Here is a 21,573-nt window from a genome sequence, read left to right on the forward strand (position 1 = left end):
GCTCTTTACAGTACAGTAGTTGTCTTATGCAGTAGAATGGGACTAGGTATACAGGTATGCTCTTTACAGTACTGTAGGTGCCTTATGCAGTAGAATGGGACTAGGTATACAGGTATGCTCTTTACAGTACTGTAGTTGTCTTATGCAGTAGAATGGGACTAGGTATACAGGTATGCTCTTTACAGTACTGTAGGTGCCTTATGCAGTAGAATGGGACTAGGTATACAGGCATGCTCTTTACAGTACTGTAGTTGTCTTTGTAGAATGGGACTAGGTATACAGGTATGCTCTTCACAGTACTGTAGGTGCCTTATGCAGTAGAATGGGACTAGGTATACAGGTATGCTCTTTACAGTACTGTAGGTGCCTTATGCAGTAGAATGGGACTAGGTATACAGGCATGCTCTTCACAGTACTGTAGTTGTCTTATGCAGTAGAATGGGACTAAGTATACAGGCATGCTCTTTACAGTACTGTAGTTGTCTGTAGAATGGGACTAAGTATACAGGTATGCTCTTCACAGTTCTGTAGTTGCCTTATGCAGTAGAATGGGACTAGGTATACAGGTATGCTCTTCACAGTTCTGTAGTTGCCTTATGCAGTAGAATGGGACTAGGTATACAGGTATGCTCTTTACAGTACTGTAGTTGTCTTTATGCAGTAGAATGGGACTAGGTATACAGGTATGCTCTTTACAGTACTGTAGTTGTCTTTATGCAGTAGAATTGGATGAGGTATACAGGTATGTGCTTTACAGTACTGTAGGTGCCTTATGCAGTAGAATGAGACTAGGTATACAGGCATGCTCTTTACAGTACTGTAGTTGTCTTATGCAGTAGAATGGGACGTTATACAGGCATGCTCTTTACAGTACTGTAGGTGCCTTATGCAGTAGAATGAGACTAGGTATACAGGCATGCTCTTTACAGTACAGTACTGTAGTTGTCTTTATGTAGTAGAATAGAACGAGGTATACAGGCATGCTCTTTACAGTACTGTAGGTGCCTTATGAAGTAGAATGGGACTAGGTATACAGGTATGTTTTTTACAGTACTGTAGTTGTCTTATGCAGTAGAATGGGACTAGGTATACAGGTATGCTCTTTACAGTACTGTAATTGTCTTATGCAGTAGAATGGGACTAGGTATACAGGTATGCTCTTTAAAGTACTGTAGTTGTCTTATGCAGTAGAATGGGACTAAGTATACAGGTATGCTCTTCACAGTACTGTAGTTGTCTTATGCAGTAGAATGGGACTAAGTATACGGGTATGCGCTTTACAGTACTGTAGTTGCCTTATGCAGTAGAATGGGACTAGGTATACAGGCATGCTCTTTACAGTACTGTAGGTGCCTTATGCAGTAGAATGGGACTAGGTATACAGGCATGCTCTTTACAGTACTGTAGTTGTCTTATGAAGTAGAATGGGACTAAGTATACGGGTATGCTCTTTACAGTACAGTAGTTGTCTTATGCAGTAGAATGGGACTAGGTATACAGGCATGCTCTTTACAGTACTGTAGTTGTCTTATACATTAGAATGGGACTAGGTATACACTAGGCATCCATGTTAAGAGTTTATAATTGCAGTACATAGGCATCCATATTAAGAGTTTATAATTGCAGTACATACGTATCCATATTAAGAGTTTATAATTGCAGTCCATAGGCATCCATATTAAGAGTTTATAATTGCAGTACATAGGCATCCATATTAAGAGTTTATAATTGCAGTACATAGGCATCCATATTAAGAGTTTATAATTGCAGTACATATGTCGGAAACGCCTCGGTAAAGCCAAACTACGGATAACCCGAGTTCATCAATAGGCAAGTCGGGTTGTTGACAATCTCTAAATCTGTTTGCATTGTCAACTGTAATAGGATTATAAAAGTTGTAATAGCTGATAACGTCCCTTGACTCAAACGATTCACTCCTTGAAAGTAACCTTGCACTCGGAACTACAGTTTTTCTCGTTCCATAGTTAGTTAAATGATTTTTTGAAAAAATTAAGCACAGAGATACTTAAATAGCAAATTCCCATATCTGATGTCCATATACCACATGTAACATCGTCAATGTACGGTGCACGATGTATCCTAATGTTATGATCGCGATCGGATCATGACCTTTCACCCAAGTCAAATCGTGACCTTTCACCCGAGCCAGTTGTGCCTCGCGGCGGAGTAACACACTCACTAGTACTTGCACACATTCGGTCGACAGCATTTCAGTCTTGACCTAGTACCTGTACCAGCAATGACTCAGGCTTATCAGATGTAATTACAAAAAGCAAACACTTAGTTATGGTAATGAGCTGATAAGGATTGATAAGAAAGTGCAAGAATTGCACTTTGCTGGTAAAGGCAATGTTCCCCTCATGAGAGGCATCCATATTAAGAGTTTATAATTGCAGTACATAGGCATCCATGTTAAGAGTTTATAATTGCAGTACATAGGCATCCATATTAAGAGTTTATAATTGCAGTACATAGGCATCCATATTAAGAGTTTATAATTGCAGTACATAGGCATCCATGTTAAGAGTTTATAATTGCAGTACATAGACATCCATATTAAGAGTTTATAATTGCAGTACATAGGCATCCATGTTAAGAGTTTATAATTGCAGTACATAGGCATCCATATTAAGAGTTTATAATTGCAGTACATAGACATCCATATTAAGAGTTTATAATTGCAGTACATAGGCATCCATATTAAGAGTTTATAATTGCAGTACATAGGCATCCATATTAAGAGTTTATAATTGCAGTACATAGGCATCCATGTTAAGAGTTTATAATTGCAGTACATAGACATCCATATTAAGAGTTTATAATTGCAGTACATAGGCATCCATATTAAGAGTTTATAATTGCAGTACATAGACATCCATATTAAGAGTTTATAATTGCAGTACATAGGCATCCATATTAAGAGTTTATAATTGCAGTACATAGGCATCCATGTTAAGAGTTTATAATCGAAGCACATAGGCATCCATGTTAAGAGTTTAAAATGACAGTACATAGGCATCAGTTTACAGATGCTGCAGCAGACTGGACAGTAAATGCAGTGATATATGTGGAGTCATGATGGGTGAATAGCTAGCGTGACCGGCTTGGAATCTACAGGTTGCAGATTCGAGCCCCGTCGCTGCCTGCTGTTTGTTTCTGAGTGGCTAAAGTCCTTGGGCAAGATTTGAACCACGACTGTGCCTCAGTCAACCCAGCTGTATAACTGGCGACCTGGTAGGATGTAGGTTGCAATGTGAAGGCTTTAATCCTATGCACTTAAATGGCTGCAATGGATTTATGCTCCCCGGGGAGTTGAGGAAGACTAAAGGGCCGTTGTGCCATTCTGATCCAAGCCAGGGGTAATAATTGTAAAGCGCTTTGAGCACAGAGTGGGAAAGCGCTATACAAGAAACCAACATTATTATTATTATGATCATATCACAACAGTAACTGCTGCATTATCAAATATTAAAGAATGAAAGCTATCACAAAATTCATAGTTACATACAGTACATGTAACTCTTGATAGTGAACAATAGTTTCGCTATTTGTGAATTGTATCTCTTTCTACAATTGATTAATTTACCATTATTGTGTAAATGTCATCATCATTTCCACTAAAAGTTTGAGAGTCTTACCAGGAGTAGTTGTCTTCCACATGTGTGTACTCTAATTAGTTTGTGATTGATTGATTGATTGCTAGGACACACAAAACATTAATGTTGATATTTTTGCCATACACTTGTCTTTAAACAGACATGAATGTAGTATGATAGAAATCATACCTGTCTGTATGTCTATATATGTGTGTGTGTGTGTGTGTGTGTGTGTGTGAGAGAGAGAGAGAGAGAGAGAGAGAGAGAGAGAGAGAGAGAGAGAGAGAGAGAGACATATGCACTTAGTCTATGTTGTCTATTTGTATTATTGGTGTAGGGATCAAATCATAGCACATATTAATACATAGACATTAATATTAGAGTCTCATATTGTATTAATTATTTTGGGTGACAGTATGTCTTGTGTAGGTGATGGTAAATTAACTTGATGTATTGCATGTTATTAACCTCCTTCACAGCCAGCAAACTCGTCAAAAAACATCAACAGGCAGTCTCATCATCAACAACAACAACAACAACAACAACAGCAACACAAAACCTCACCCTCCCTCCTCCACCTCCTCCCAGTTCCGTCAAACCAACTCACGTTCATGTCCTCTCAAGGTCAAGACCAAGGTAATCAAAATATATATCAACATGCAAAAATCAAATTAAAAGTAACATATTGATATTTTGTGACTGGTGATGTGAAACTGTTAATATTTTGTTGTTGTCAATCTTTAGCATGGCTGCAGTTGAATTTGTTATTTACTGTGCTGTCTGCTTTCAGAGCTGATATCCTAACATTTCTTTTGATATTATGTTTGTTTTCTTTTGAGTTGTTGAAATTAACACTTATCAAAGAGCTCAGCTTGCAGTCATTTGCTGAAAATCACTCAAACTTTTACCTGCTGCTCTTTTTTTTTATTGTAATTGTTATATTCAAGACCATCAAGAGAAAAACCACAATATCTGTAAAAACACTATCATTTTAATTGCAATCTTTTGTGTTATCAGACCAGGAAATTACATGTAAAAGCAACAACTGCAAAACCTGACAACAAAATGGAAAATGATGTATGCTTGTGCTAAACCAGCCTGTTAGCTATGCAAAAAAAACCCAACAAACTAACACACATCGGATGGCATTGTTGTAATTTAATGTTGAATAATAACAGTTTTATTACCATCAGTCAGAAAATAATATTTGGGAAATATATTTTGGTACATGTAATTAACTCTCATCACAATCATTTGTGTAATGTGTCCTATCCTTCCATTCTGTCATGCTACCCTATCCATTCTGTCATCTTAACCTACATAAATGTACATTTTCTTGTTTACTTCAGTCCTCTGTCTGTACTACCACTGTATTAGATTTTAATAAAGATGTCACATAAACCCAGTAGGCTGGGAAATAGACAAGTTGATATAATTTACTTCTACCACCATTCCACTACAGTCATCTTCCCTCTAGTGTAACGACACTTTTTTTTGAGAACTTTTTTTTCCTTCTTGTATACACAATGTCATGTATGTTTAATTGTTAATATTCAAATACTTCACAAGTTCACAAAGCATTCTGTCTATCCCTTCCCTGTATTCTGCTCTTTTTCATGTCTGTAATTTGCCAATAAATCCTCTTGATTTAAATTGTTTTGCAATGTTTGAGACATAAAAAAACATAAAGCAAAAAAATTATTTTTTTTGTGATTTTTTTTTTTTTTGCAAAGTGAGGATGGAAACCGAGTTAGGTATATGCTATTATTTGTTATTTTCTTTCTATCTTATTTCTTAAATAACTTTCATTATAGTTCTGGAATAGAATACAGAATGATACACAATTTTCTGTGGTAAATGCAATAGTACTGTCCTTTCATAACTTGATAGAACTTAGTCTAGGTTATCTAGACTCTCACCACTGAGGGCTCTACAATAAGACAACCAAGACGAGAGTCTGCAGAAACATTATCCAAAGTTGCTCACACTGGATCTCTTTCCCAGAGCACTGTATGCTGGGGAATACTTCGCAGGTTGAACAATGCATGTACCTTCCGTGATTTTATCATGTCTCAATTGATTGATACATCTTAATTACAACAAACAGTCCTTGTAAGGCCATTTTTCATAATGTGGGAGAAATGTATGTGTGACTTCCAGTGCGGGCAAATTTGGATTACATTTCCCCAGACTCTTGCCTGGCTAGTCTTATAATAGAGCCTCTAGTAAAGAGAGTCTGGGTAACCAAGACCAGATAGAACTAATAAACCTGAGTGTAGGAACTAAGGCACAAAATATTTCTTTGTAGTTTCATTTCCAAAACACCATCTTTAGATACTTCATTTCAAAATATTAACAAAGTTGACTAGTTTTGCTGATTTTATCCCAAAAATAGAAAGAGAGCACATGGTGTGTTTTTGTAAATGTGTTTGTTTCCAAACTGCTAACTGAATGTGCTTTGTCATGTGTGTATTGTTGATGCAATGACTTTCCCTTACCTTCCATGCTGTTCAGATCATACTCTAGCACTGCAGCCTTTCCCAGAAAAACTGCATCGCTTGATGTACCATCATCTGAAGCTCAAGAAAAACCAGCCCCCACTACGAAGATGGAGGCTCCTCCTCCTCCCATACCCCCTCCCAGGAAATTGACACATGCCAGATCTTCTTCCCTAGATCTAAGTAAACTCTCCCTAACAGGAGGAGACAGTATTCCTGGTAAGACTGACATATATGATAAAATAAATCAGTTCTTGTCATTACAAGCCTAAGTAAAAACTCTGGAGCAAGTAAAAACTTGTTGCTGTGTCGATGTCCATTAATAGGGTTTCATCATTTTTGACCATTTGAAAGGTAACTGAAAAGAGCTCGTATAGATATGCAGATACATGATAAAAATCGTTGAATAAAATCACCTAATGAAAATATGTTACTGGTACACATAATACAACCATGTTATGAAAATATTTTCAATCATTTATAGCATGTACATAATTGTCTATGTGTATGTGGCAGCATACAAGTAACTGAACAAACTTCTTTTCATCTCAGAAAGTTTGTATAATTGTTTTACTAATTTTACTTGTGATGTAAGGATTAGTTTAAATTTAAAACCCAACAAGAAAAGTAAATAAATTGAAATGTGACCAACTCATACTTAATTTGTATTTTTAATAAAAACTATAATTAAACAGAACTCTGAAGCATGAATAGATAATATGTAATGTTTGAATTGATTCATGTCTAGTCTAAATATAATAGGCAAGGATTCATACACATTGCTAGCTAGTACAATGTATATAAACATAATAGGCAAGGATTCATACACATTGCTAGCTAGTACAATATATAAACATAATAGGCAAGAATTCATTAACATTGCTAGCTGGTACAGTGTATATAAACATAATAGGCAAGAATTCATTAACATTGCTAGCTAGTACAGTGTATATAAACATAATAGGCAAGGATTCATACACATTGCTAGCTAGTACCGTACAATGTATATAAACATAATAGGCAAGGATTCATTAACATTGCTAGCTAGTACAATGTATATAAACATAATAGGCAAGAATTCATTAACATTGCTAGCTAGTACAGTGTATATAAACATAATAGGCAAGGATTCATTAACATTGCTAGCTAGTACAGTGTATATAAACATAATGGGCAAAGATTCATTAACATTGCTAGCTAGTACAGTGTATATAAACATAATAGGCAAGAATTCATTAACATTGCTAGCTAGTACAATGTATATAAACATAATAGGCAAGAATTCATTAACATTGCTAGCTAGTACAGTGTATATAAACATAATAGGCAAGGATTCATTAACATTGCTAGCTAGTACAATGTATATAAACATAATAGGCAAGGATTCATTAACATTGCTAGCTAGTACAGTGTATATAAACATAATAGGCAAGGATTCATACACATTGCTAGCTAGTACAATGTATATAAACATAATAGGCAAGGATTCATTAACATTGCTAGCTAGTACAATGTATATAAACATAATAGGCAAGGATTCATTAACATTGCTAGCTAGTACAATGTATATAAACATAATAGGCAAGGATTCATTAACATTGCTAGCTAGTACAGTGTATATAAACATAATAGGCAAGGATTCATTAACATTGCTAGCTAGTACAATGTATATAAACATAATAGGCAAGGATACATTAACATTGCTAGCTAGTACAATGTATATAAACATAATAGGCAAGAATTCATTAACATTGCTAGCTAGTACAATGTATATAAACATAATAGGCAAGGATTCATTAACATTGCTAGCTAGTACAGTGTATATAAACATAATAGGCAAGGATTCATTAACATTGCTAGCTAGTACAATGTATATAAACATAATAGGCAAGGATTCATTAACATTGCTAGCTAGTACAATGTATATAAACATAATAGGCAAGGATTCATTAACATTGCTAGCTAGTACAGTGTATATAAACATAATAGGCAAGGATTCATTAACATTGCTAGCTAGTACAATGTATATAAACATAATAGGCAAGGATTCATTAACATTGCTAGCTAGTACAATGTATATAAACATAATAGGCAAGGATTCATTAACATTGCTAGCTAGTACAGTGTATATAAACATAATAGGCAAGGATTCATTAACATTGCTAGCTAGTACAATGTATATAAACATAATAGGCAAGGATACATTAACATTGCTAGCTAGTACAATGTATATAAACATAATAGGCAAGAATTCATTAACATTGCTAGCTAGTACAATGTATATAAACATAATAGGCAAGGATTCATTAACATTGCTAGCTAGTACAGTGTATATAAACATAATAGGCAAGGATTCATTAACATTGCTAGCTAGTACAATGTATATAAACATAATAGGCAAGGATACATTAACATTGCTAGCTAGTACAATGTATATAAACATAATAGGCAAGGATTCATTAACATTGCTAGCTAGTACAATGTATATAAACATAATAGGCAAGGATTCATTAACATTGCTAGCTAGTACAATGTATATAAACATAATAGGCAAGAATTCATTAACATTGCTAGCTAGTACAATGTATATAAACATAATAGGCAAGGATTCATTAACATTGCTAGCTAGTACAATGTATATAAACATAATAGGCAAGGATACATTAACATTGCTAGCTAGTACAGTGTATATAAACATAATAGGCAAGAATTCATTAACATTGCTAGCTAGTACAATGTATATACATAATAGGCAAGGATTCATTAACATTGCTAGCTAGTACAGTGTATATAAACATAATAGGCAAGGATTCATACACATTGCTAGCTAGTACCGTACAATGTATATAAACATAATAGGCAAGGATTCATTAACATTGCTAGCTAGTACAGTGTATATAAACATAATAGGCAAGGATTCATTAACATTGCTAGCTAGTACAATGTAAACATAATAGGCAAGAATTCATTAACATTGCTAGCTAGTACAATGTATATAAACATAATAGGCAAGGATTCATTAACATTGCTAGCTAGTACAATGTATATAAACATAATAGGCAAGGATTCATTAACATTGCTAGCTAGTACAGTGTATATAAACATAATAGGCAAGGATTCATTAACATTGCTAGCTAGTACAATGTATATAAACATAATAGGCAAGGATACATTAACATTGCTAGCTAGTACAATGTATATAAACATAATAGGCAAGAATTCATTAACATTGCTAGCTAGTACAATGTATATAAACATAATAGGCAAGGATTCATTAACATTGCTAGCTAGTACAATGTATATAAACATAATAGGCAAGGATACATTAACATTGCTAGCTAGTACAGTGTATATAAACATAATAGGCAAGAATTCATTAACATTGCTAGCTAGTACAATGTATATTAACATAATAGGCAAGGATTCATTAACATTGCTAGCTAGTACAGTGTATATAAACATAATAGGCAAGGATTCATACACATTGCTAGCTAGTACCGTACAATGTATATAAACATAATAGGCAAGGATTCATTAACATTGCTAGCTAGTACAGTGTATATAAACATAATAGGCAAGGATTCATTAACATTGCTAGCTAGTACAATGTAAACATAATAGGCAAGAATTCATTAACATTGCTAGCTAGTACAATGTATATAAACATAATAGGCAAGGATTCATTAACATTGCTAGCTAGTACAATGTATATAAACATAATAGGCAAGGATTCATACACATTGCTAGCTAGTACCGTACAATGTATATAAACATAATAGGCAAGAATTCATTAACATTGCTAGCTAGTACAATGTATAAACATAATAGGCAAAGATTCATTAACATTGCTAGCTAGTACAGTGTATATAAACATAATAGGCAAGGATTCATTAACATTGCTAGCTAGTACAATGTATATGCAAGGATTCATAAACATTGCTAGCTAGTATAATGTAAACATAATAGGCAAGAATTCATTAACATTGCTAGCTAGTACAATATAAACATAATAGGCAAGAATTCATTAACATTGCTAGCTAGTACAATGTATATAAACATAATAGGCAAGAATTCATTAGCATTGCTAGCTAGTACAATATAAACATAATAGGCAAGAATTCATTAACATTGCTAGCTAGTACAATGTATAAACAAAGATGTTCATGTAATTTGATCTTACTTGAAGAAAATTCTTAGAAAGAAAACAATAGTTGCAAATGAGTGAACTGGACTGTTGCAGATGAGCATAAGTTGGTGAATATGTAGAAAAACTATCGATATTTAGTTACCACCCACTTCTCAATGAATTGAAAGTGCAAATGTGTATGTTTAGACATTACTCACAAGTAAAGATAACCAAGGGCTTCATTTAGTGATTTGTTGGTTTCAAATCCATGTTGCTGTTAAAAGGTTTGAAAATGGTCGTGGGAAAAAAGTGAAAAGTGTGTTAAATGTGTTTGAGACAAAAACAAGCTTATTGACATACACAGTGCAAAATAAGGTAACTGTCTCTTCGATCCACAGTAACTTACAATGATAATCCACATAATGATTGATTGAGAATATTATGAGAGTACACCCATATCATTGTAGTTTGTACTAGGATGTAAACATGTAAATGTCATACATGTATGAAATACTACTGGGCATCTACGTACATTACAAATTTTAAATAGATTGACAGTAGCCTCTCAAACACACACACACACACACACACACACACACACACACACACACACACACATACATACGTACGTACGTACGTACGTACGTACATTCGCACGCACACATACATACATTCACACACACACACCCACACACACACATACATACATACATACATACATACATACATACATACATACATACATACATACATACATACATACATACATACATACATACATACATATGACTAAGGGACAACTAGACACTTACACATGTTCAAATTTTTATTTTTCCCACCTACAAGCTGATGTTGGTTCCTGGAAACACTACAAAGGTATGATGTCTTGACAAAAATCATGAATGCTTCCTTGTCAGATGTGTTGTAAACAAACACAACAGCCTAATACCATGTACTGTAAAAAAAATACATTTCAGAATGGGGACTTAATGTGGGTATTATAATCATTATGTAACTTATAAGTTATACAATAAGAATGAAGATATAAGAATTGTCATCAGTTCTGGTATGCATGAAATAGAAGTAGTCAGTTAATGTAAGGTATGTTGGGTTAATAAAAGTAAAATGGCTATTATCTAATGTACATTGTTATTATCTGATAATAGTTGATGCAACACCTTCATCATACATCGTCTTTCCTCCCATCCTCTCTGAAAGAGTAAAAAGATTTAGTTGATATCATCTGATGATAATTGCTGTGTATAGTTTGATTGGATTTATGTATTGAGAAGGCATGGATACTTGTACCATACTGGCATATAAAGGGTTTGCATTGCAGTTTCTGAAAGTTATTGTATACCATGAATATTTTTATAAAAGAGAAATAATATAAATATAGTAATGCATGGCACATGTAAAAGTAAAATATGTATAGACTTTGGGTTGTATTTAACATGAACTTAGGTGGCATTGTAATGATGAGATGGTTGCCATAGTTACAACATATGAAGTTCAGTTTGTTTTCTCATTCAGCTGTAAATGTAATATCTTTTTTGTTGAGTTTGATGCCGAGTAAGTGTTCTATACTAATTGAAGTTTTGTATTACAGTATTTAACAGACTTTACTGTATTTCACAATGTGTGTGTGTTTCTGTGTCTGTGTTGGTGTCTGTGTCTGTGTGTTTTGAGTATATCACACAAATACTAGCCTGTATGTATGGAAGGAAAATTATCCATACATTTATTATCTTTTCATATCTTTGGAGTGAAAGTCCTGGTCAAACTATTGACAATTTCACTGGTGGATTCATAGATCGACATTATCTGAGTAATGTTAGAAAACAATTTGTTATGGTCATATTTTTATGACCAACCACAATCATTGTTTCATGTGGTTTACTGAGTGGTTTGTAAAACAATGTATGATTTGTCAGCAGGTACTGTCCTGCTGTGTGCTCGAAATGATGTACTAACAATGTTGCACAATGTGCTAGCTAGTGCTAACAACATTTAACTTGGTTTCAGATGGTTCAAGTCTAGATAAGTTTGCTCCACCCCCACCAAGGCCAAGTATACCTCCTAGAGTAGGAGCACAAACAGTGAGTATACAGTGTGATGTTTATCAGTTTCATAATGATGATTATAATATACAAAGGTAGTAATAATTTAATTGCCATTTGGGGTCAATATCCGGTACAGTGTAAGTAATATAGTATAGTGTAAGAAACGAATATCATCACCGAACTGATCACTTATCGAAATTATCACTGTTTGTTTGTTTGTTTGTTTGTTTGTTTGTTTGATCGATCGATCGATTGATCAAACATGTGTGTTCCCTAACAATGATATCAAAGTACAATGTATGTGAGTCTAGAGTACAGGCTGGCTCAGACCACTAATGTTTTTAGTGGTCTGAGATGCTGGTTAAGAAAGGTACTTACATGGAAATCAACCTATTGGCAAACTTATAATAGCCACAAACTAAAACTATTATTGCAATGCAACATGTTGATATAAGCTATCAATGGATGCACAGTAGACTGGTCTCCCTGGTTACAAGTTTTCCTCATTGTCCACACATTCAACCTTATTCAATGTTTATACTATCTCAGTTAGAAGCTGATTATGTCAATTACTTTCATTATTTAAAAAATGCTAGGTATGTGAATATTAATGATATCAGATTTATCCCACAAGTCTGACTAGATGACAAGGTCACATCATAATAACAGTACAGACATCTATCACTACAATGATTACTTATTGTTGTTTATGTTTGTACCCAGGGTGGTAAGGGACAACTTCAAACTCAACAAAGTGAACCAGGTATACTAAATGATACCAAGCAAGGCAGTGGAGATCATCCTGATGGTGGTGTACAGGACTTTGCTGATTTCAGTAAATTTGAAACAATGACAGCTGATTCTCCCAAATCAGGAAGATCACCTGATCCTGCAGCACATAGAAGGGCTTTGTCTCTTGACTACAGGAAAATTGTAAGTAACCATGGTAACCATGTGAACAGTGAATACTGAAAGAATCATGTTTAAGTACTTCTTTTTATTTTAGATTTGGTTGAACTAAGTGTAAGAAAACAAACCTTCAGTGTCAATTATGAAATCTTTGATATGATAAGCTTTTTTTGTGTACTCATTAGTCTTGTCTGAGGAACAATTACAGCATAAATTAAGTTATCACAAAATTCATGGTTTGGAATCAAATAGTAAACTACAAACTTAGAGGATTAATATGCCTTCTTTTGTAAAGGAACAATCTGAAACAATAGTCAGGCAGCCATGAATTCAGTCAGTCAGTCAGTCAGTCAGTCAGTCAGTCAGGCAGGCAGGCAGGCAGGCAGCCAGCCAGCCATGAATTCAGTCAGTCAGTCAGTCAGTCAGTCAGTCAGTCAGTCAGTCAGTTAGTTAGTCAGTCAGTCATAAATTCAGTCAGTCAGGCCGCCATGAAATCAGTCAGTCAGTCAGTCAGTCAGTCAGTCAGTCAGTCATAAATTCATTCATTCAGTCAGTCAGTCAGTCAGTCAGTCAGCCAGCCAGCCATAAAGTCAGTCAGTCAGATAGTCAGTCAGTCATAAATTCATTCATTCAGTCAGTCAGTCAGTCAGTCAGTCAATCAGGCAGCCAGCCAGCCAGCCAGCCATCAAGTCAGTCAAGCAGTCATCACTGAACATTTTCAATTATGGCCATGCCAAATAATTTGGTTCAGTACCATAGTTTTGCGATCTTTCAGCCTCATTTTGGTCAGCTGTTTATGCCATTAGACCAACTCATTCTTTTGACATCCTCTCAGATCACACTATTGTCAGACAAAGGCAAAATTTTCAAACTTAGTCATTTTTTGTAAGAGATCCTTAATTGTTTTGTTCACTGCCAATAAGAAGTACCAGATTTCAAAATGTTATGTTAACTCATACTGAAATCACAGATGAACACAAAGTGTGATTTTTCCCTAACAAAGAGAAGTATATCAAAACTTAGAAAACTTGTACCTTTATCGTGTACTACTGGTAACTGATATGATTTACTTATCTTTCAGAGGTCACTTGAAGATTGTAAACCTCCACCTCCACCAAGGCCTGTGGAACCTGCCAGTAAGTATGGAGTGATGTACAATATGAGTGTTATCATAGAATATGTTAACAGACTATAATGGCTTTAATTCCTTCACTAACTCTCCTATATTTGCTGATCAAATTATGCAAATTGTAAACCTTTATTATGTAAAATCCCATGTTACAATGTGTGTTTAAATTTTCAGCTTGTCAAATTCAGGTGATGACTCTTATATGTAGACAGAATGTTATATTCTGTGTGTCCAAATATTACTCAGAATTTACAGAATAGTATTATGATGAGGGTGACAATAAGAATGGCGATGATGTGCTGACCGTGATGACGATGGTGACAATGATGACGATGATGATGATGATGACGATGACGATGACGACAATGACGATGACGATGACGATGACGATGATGATGATGGTGATGATGATGATGGCTGATGACAATGATGATGACGATGACGATGACGATGATGATGATGATGATGATGACGACAATGACGATGACGATGACGACAATGACGATGACAACAATGACGATGACGATGATGATGACGATGATGATGATGATGATGGTGATGATGATGATGATGATGATGATGATGGTGATGATGATGGCTGACGACAATGATGATGATGATGACGACGACGACGATGATGATGATGATGATGATGATGATGACGATGACGATGATGCATAAGCTTGTTGACTTCAACTTTAAACTTTATACCACAATGTCTTCATTTTTTACAGAAGGAAGTACTGAGAAAGTTGATGATGGTACACAGGAAACAAAAACACAGCATACAAAGAGAAGGGTAGGCACTACTTTAGAACAGAAATTTTACATTTTTTGTAATGAATATTTACAACTTGCAAGAAAAAACAACATAAAAGTGAAACAAAAGACAAATTATTTACAACTAAAAAACAAAGAAAATAAAAGTGAATTAAAAGACATTATTTACAATTGACAAAAACAAATTTAAAAGTGAAATAAAAGACCGAAGTACTTGCTCATTAATGAGAATCTGTAATGCTCAAAAATATGTTGAAAATGAAATTGGTGCTCGACATCACACATGAAGAACGGGTTTTCATGCAGAGTACTTGGTATGCTGTATGAACAGATAGATGGTGTGAAAACCCTGATGGTCAAACTTCTAATGTTTATGTTATCTGATGTAAAAATATTGTTATTGTGGTATTTAGGGTGATCTTTTTGTTACTCGTCCCCTTTGAGATGTAAATTTCACAGTTATTAGGTCAGTTGTTACTGCCACTGTCCAAAAATAAAATTATACATCTTGTATCTTTGTCGTTACAGGCACCTTCACCTCCTTCAGTAAACAAAGGGCGCCACCTATCAGGGGATGAGTTGCAATCAGAAAGTAAAGAAGATTTCAGTAAAGAAAGGAAAAGGCATGCCTCAGCACCATCTGTACCAGTCACACAGTAAGTCTGTCTAGTAAACAATTCATTACAATAAGGTACAATACAGTATGGTGTAGTGTGATGTGATGTGGTGTACAGTACAGCACGGTATGGTACGACACGGTACAGGGAAGAACAATACACTGTATAGTATAGTACAGTACATAGTAAGGTATAGTACAGTACAGAACAGAACAAAACAAATACACAGTATTGTATAGTAGAGTAGGGTAGAGTAGAGTAGAACAGAGTAGAGTAGTGCAGTACACTACAGTATTGAGTGAACAATAACATCAGATGACAAAATATTGACTCTTTAGGAATAGACAGATGAATCATGTCTATATTATCCTAGACCACTGTCAGAAACATTGTAAAGTCTATATTATCTTAGACCACTGTCAGAAACATTGTAAAGTCTATATTATCCTAGACCACTGTCAGAAACATTGTAAAGTCTATATTATCTTAGACCACTGTCAGAAACATTGTAAAGTCTATATTATCTTAGACCACTGTCAGAAACATTGTAAAGTCTATATTATCTTAGACCACTGTCAGAAACATTGTAAAGGCAAGTGTCAGAATAGGATCAAATTATGGAGTGAAAAAAATAGATATTTGGCAGAGTTGTAGAAAAGGTTGGTCCAGAATAAAGAATTAGTACTAATCCAAGACTATTGGGTTTAAAACTAGAATTTATGTGTACATAGTTACATATGTGTGAAGTACTAATCCAAGACTATTGGGTTTAAAACTAGAATTTATGTGTACATAGTTACATATGTGTGAAGTACTAATCCAAGACTATTGGGTTTAAAACTAGAATTTATGTGTACATATTTACATATGTGTGAATTATCATCATAGATAAATGGTCAATAGTTTTATAAAGTGTTTACTAATGTCTGTTGTGTGATTTATTTTCAGACTGTCTGGTCCTCGTGACAAGAAGACCATCAAAGCATCAATACGAAATACCAAAGATAGGAACACAACACTATTACGACTTAACAGTGAACTTCAACAAGAACTGAAAGAAATCATGGAGGAGAGAGTAGCCTTAGAATTACAAATTGAACATCTCAAACCCTTCAATAACTAAGTTACTAATTAAACCACCAATATCAGCATTAAGATTGATCCCCCCTCTTCCTTTACAAATTCACATAGCAATGTTAGCAGTCTTTCTTGCATAAACTAATGTCAGGTGTTTTATGTAGATTATATGGGTGGCTTGCTGCTCTGTAAGAGTTGCAATAATGTGTGTGAAATAATTTGGATACTTAGATAGAAATCCCTGGCTTTGTCACAAACAGAGGACAATGACAATGGTAGTGTGCAACTCACATAATGCAAAGCGTTCGAGTTCTCTGGGTTTCCTGTGTTTCAACTTATCAGCTGTGGTGTGAACTTTGACCCACTAAATCAGCTGTGATATGAACTTTAACCCAATATATCCCCTGTCTGTGATTTTTGACCTACTAAATTAGCTGTGATGTGAACTTTAACCCCCTGTGCTGTGAACTTTGACCCTACCCTGCAATCCATCAAGTTAAACATCAAACAACGCCTTTCTGTGCTATCAGAATAAAACAGTTGTAACTGTAAGAAAGGTGGAAATCAGTTCCTAATTATACGCTATGGGTTAAATGTTGGAGTCATACTGAAATTAGACTTTTGTGCATGTTATCATCAGACATTACATATATGATTAGACGGAGAGATTTGCTGTTTTTATACATGTGATTAAAAACATGTACACAATAACAAATCTATTGGTCTGCATAAACCATATATTGATAGGTCAATCTATTGCTTGTTCCAAGCTCTATTTCACATTATGTTGTTCAGTTTCAACTTCATGTCATTTTTGTCTAAAAAGGCAAATATAGTTTTACTACCTTTTATAAGAAAACTTAGATAGTTTTATGCATATTTTTGCAACCAGCCAGTATAAACTGTCCCCATTGAGAGCTGCTTGCAATGATTACAATGTGTGTTCACTATATTTCTTGTATAGGTAAGACACCCCCTGTCTGTTCACAATACCTTATGTTGTTTAGGGAAGACACTCCTGTATTTAAACTGCTAGAGCCTATGATGCATGTAGGGGAGGTACACCCTGGTTTCAACCGTATGTGTAACTTTGAACGATACTTCATGCTATCATATTGTTATAGTATGCCTTTTCTGATGTGATAGATGAGTGAAGGTCACCTGAAAAGTGACACACATTGAAACTTTCAGCCACATGTAACCTTACCAGAAAGGTAACATAATATGTACAACGAAAAGAATAACAGAAAAGTAGAAAACAGCTGATGTCATTTTCTGCTTAGAGGAGGCATGTATATAGAGACTATATAAATCAGTGTTAGACTTAATTAGTCAATAAATCAGCGTTAGACTTAATTAGTCAATAAATCAACGTTAGACTTAATTAGTCAATCTGGATGATTGTCATAATATAACACTTTCTTTACAATTGTTGACTTATTTAATTAGATAATGCAATCGATGACTAATTACAGCACTGCTTTAGCTTTAGCTTGGTTGGTATGCCTAGCATAGACTTATACTTGCTTTCAATAATGGTACTCTTCTAATGATTATTATACCTTCAACAAAGTTAACATAGCTGAAACTACATCACATGTACAAAGTAACAGTCATGAAAATGATTAATAAAGTTGCAGGGAGTTAGTATGTGAAGGACACTGACTCAGCCCAGACTCCAAAGTGCTTGGTCTTTTCATGAGGATAACTTGTCAGAACAATTTCTAGCTGGTCCTGTATTCTCACATCTCAAACCCAAAATGTCATCTCTGTAAATTTGTCAGCATTCAATGATAGGTTTAAAGTTAAAAGCAGAGACATTTGACTCATTTTTCTTCAGAGTTGTGTGACCATGGAAACTAAGATTTCAGCTAACTAACACAGCCCAAAACTAAAACTATTGTTGTGACATGTTGATATAACTTATAAGCTATTGAATGGATGTTGGTTGAATTGTACTCACTGTAGGGTGGCATTTCTGAAGACTTCCATCATCTTGCAAGGTACATTTTTGAGGACAGCCATTGTTTACACAATCATGATTACAAAGTGATTTTATCCACACAACAAAAGCACCACTATCACCTACTTACGTAATCTCCTACATGACACAACAATAGTTTTACTTTGTGTCTGTCTTTAGTAAGCTGAGAGCTCAGTTTCCACTGTAGTATCAAGTTATAGAATCCATTGATGCTGACACTGACGATATCATATTTGTATTGTACTAATGTTGCAATCTAAATACAAGCAGCCAGTTTTACAAAAACTCTATTTAGTGACAACTTGTAGCCCTGAACACATTCCCTTCCAAAAATATTCACCTCTTTCTTTACATGTATACTGATAAACAGGGCATTACAGATTCCAGGCTACCTATTTCAAATGTTTATTATTTATTTGTTGTTTTGAAATCAGTTTTCCATTCTGCGTCAGCATTTTCAGAATTTTAGCCCAAATGGCATAGATGTGTACAGTTTTCATTTATAGCTGCTAAATGGTTCCTTACTTGAAAAGAGAGATTGGAATGTTGTCAGCAGTGGTTTTATATAGTCATATATTTATGAACATACCATTATTATCTTTACCCATCAATGCCAATAATTCATAAAACACTTTCAAATTGTACGATTAAAATATGTCTGAGATATACAAGTATATAAATACTTAATAATTATATGCATTTCAGCACCTTCAAAATATTCATTCTACCTTGTCTTTAGTAGTTGATTGCAATATCACTCAATGGGTAAATCAATTTTAGTATCTGTATTCTCCAACACAGTTGACAGAGTGAAAAATGTGTACAACACAGTTGACAGTGAAACATTTGTACAACACAGTTGACAGAGTGAAACATTTGTATAACACTGTTGACAGATACTGAAACATTTGTACAACACAGTTGACAGATACTGAAACATTTGTACAACACAGTTGACAGTGAAACATTTGTAAAACACATAAATGTAGTAATAAGCAACAGTACTGTTTGTAAGATTGTAAAACCAAGATGACAAATCTTCTATACTTACATGTATGTCAAAACCTGATAAAAAAAAACAGGTAAAATGTATGGTTCAACTTCAGTGAAATATGACTGCATTAGATTGTAAGATGCAATGATTGGGATCTTATAAAAGGGTTAACAGAACCACGAGGGCGCCCCATCATAGTGTAACTTACAGTATGATGGAATGTTATAGGGGAGACATTTTGGAAGTGATCTCTGACAAGAGTTTGTGTCCTTCATAGAACAACTACTTAATATAAGTTCACCCTCTATTCACTTTAGAAAGCACTTACAGTATTTAAAGGGGAGACAATTGTTACTTTTGAAATAACATCATTATATTTTATCATTGAGATGAGATTTTATGACTTGCGTTATTCAAAAAACACAATAATGTAGGACATGAATTGGATGATTTAAGACTGGTCATCACTGCCATCAGGGCTGTGAACTGCAATAAACTAGTCTTGTCTTTTAGCACAGTAATAATAACCAACATGGCATAAATTAATCTGTATTTATATTTTGGGGTTTTGAACCATACTTTAAAGTATTCCAACAATTTTATTCAAGTTTAGATTGATGTATGCATCCTAAAATGGTATGGTATGTAGTGTAATGTGTACATACATCAATGAAGTGTGAAGTGCCAGTACTTGATGACTTGCCTAGAGTTTTTTTGGTGTTATTCTAAGTGATCTACAAAGTGCATAAATTTATGTTCATGCTACACACACATATTCAAAATGGTTACTGTAGCAACAGAAGTTAAAACATTTACATATACCAATGCTGTAAAAATGAAGTAAATTCCTATGAATTATACCCGCCTTGTTGTACATCACAATCCCAGTTATTCTGTTTGTAAGCTTTGTAGGATGGATGTTCAATGTACTGTTACCATTTTTGTAACACTATTTTTGATTTTATACCCATCTCCACTTGCCACTTAGATTACCATGATATAGAACATTGGTATTTGGATTGGACATCAATATGGAAGAATTTACCTTGTAGGTAAAACTTTGTCATGTGATTGGATGAAAAAATTGTAGATTTGTGAGTGATTGGCTTTCAGAATGAGGCAATTTCCCATGGTGCAATTTGTTATTTGATTTGAAGTGAAAGTAAGACAATTTCCACAAATTGTAGATCAGCGGGGGGGGGGGGGGGGGGGGGGCAGTTTGTGAATATGGAAATTTGTTATTAGCATGTGGCAACTTTACTCAATTAAATTTTGAATTTGATCAAATGTCATATGGGATAATTTATGTAATAATGTAATTGAACTGCCGTAATCAGCATCATATTTAGCTGTCAACAAGTCAACAGATATGGCAGTGAGTGGCGTGAGATTTGACATTAGGAAAGAATAGCCATAGAATATGTCCATATAGTAAACTTGTTATGATGAAAGCAAGTCAGCTAGCAGAGGCTAACACAGACTAAAACTATTGTTACAACATGTGATAAGCTAGCAACAGACATTGATGTAATTACACTCACTCTAGTGTGGCATCTCTGATAGCAAGTTTTCCCCTCATGGTCACACACTCAACCTCATTCAGTGTACTATCTTAATTATATCCATATAACCATGGCACTGCTTTGATCCACTTGTGTAATCTAACCATATTGAACAGCAATAGTTTTAGTTTGTGTCTGTCTTAGTAAGCTGATAGCATGCTTTCCGTCCATGAAGTAGTAATTTGAGATAAGATGATGATTTTTAAGTTTGAACAAA

The 21,573-nt window shown here is 34.5% G+C and overlaps 1 protein-coding gene across 1 annotated transcript in view; it reads left to right on the forward strand.

The window, feature by feature from the left end:
• Positions 1-20,982, forward strand: part of LOC144433387 (ralBP1-associated Eps domain-containing protein 1-like) — a 67,415-nt gene extending 46,433 nt beyond the window's left edge. Inside the window, exons 16-24 of the mRNA XM_078121690.1 lie at positions 4,097-4,253; positions 6,096-6,334; positions 12,267-12,325; positions 12,633-12,641; positions 13,028-13,237; positions 14,295-14,349; positions 15,077-15,141; positions 15,651-15,778; positions 16,688-20,982. Coding sequence (XP_077977816.1) covers positions 4,097-4,253; positions 6,096-6,334; positions 12,267-12,325; positions 12,633-12,641; positions 13,028-13,237; positions 14,295-14,349; positions 15,077-15,141; positions 15,651-15,778; positions 16,688-16,862 — 1,097 coding nt within the window. The 3' untranslated portion in view covers positions 16,863-20,982. The remainder of the gene's footprint in view (positions 1-4,096; positions 4,254-6,095; positions 6,335-12,266; positions 12,326-12,632; positions 12,642-13,027; positions 13,238-14,294; positions 14,350-15,076; positions 15,142-15,650; positions 15,779-16,687) is intronic.
• The last annotated feature ends 591 nt before the right edge of the window (positions 20,983-21,573 follow it).

The sequence above is a fragment of the Glandiceps talaboti genome, chromosome 3, assembly GCF_964340395.1.
Source record: "Glandiceps talaboti chromosome 3, keGlaTala1.1, whole genome shotgun sequence".
NCBI classification, from domain to species: domain Eukaryota; kingdom Metazoa; phylum Hemichordata; class Enteropneusta; family Spengelidae; genus Glandiceps; species Glandiceps talaboti.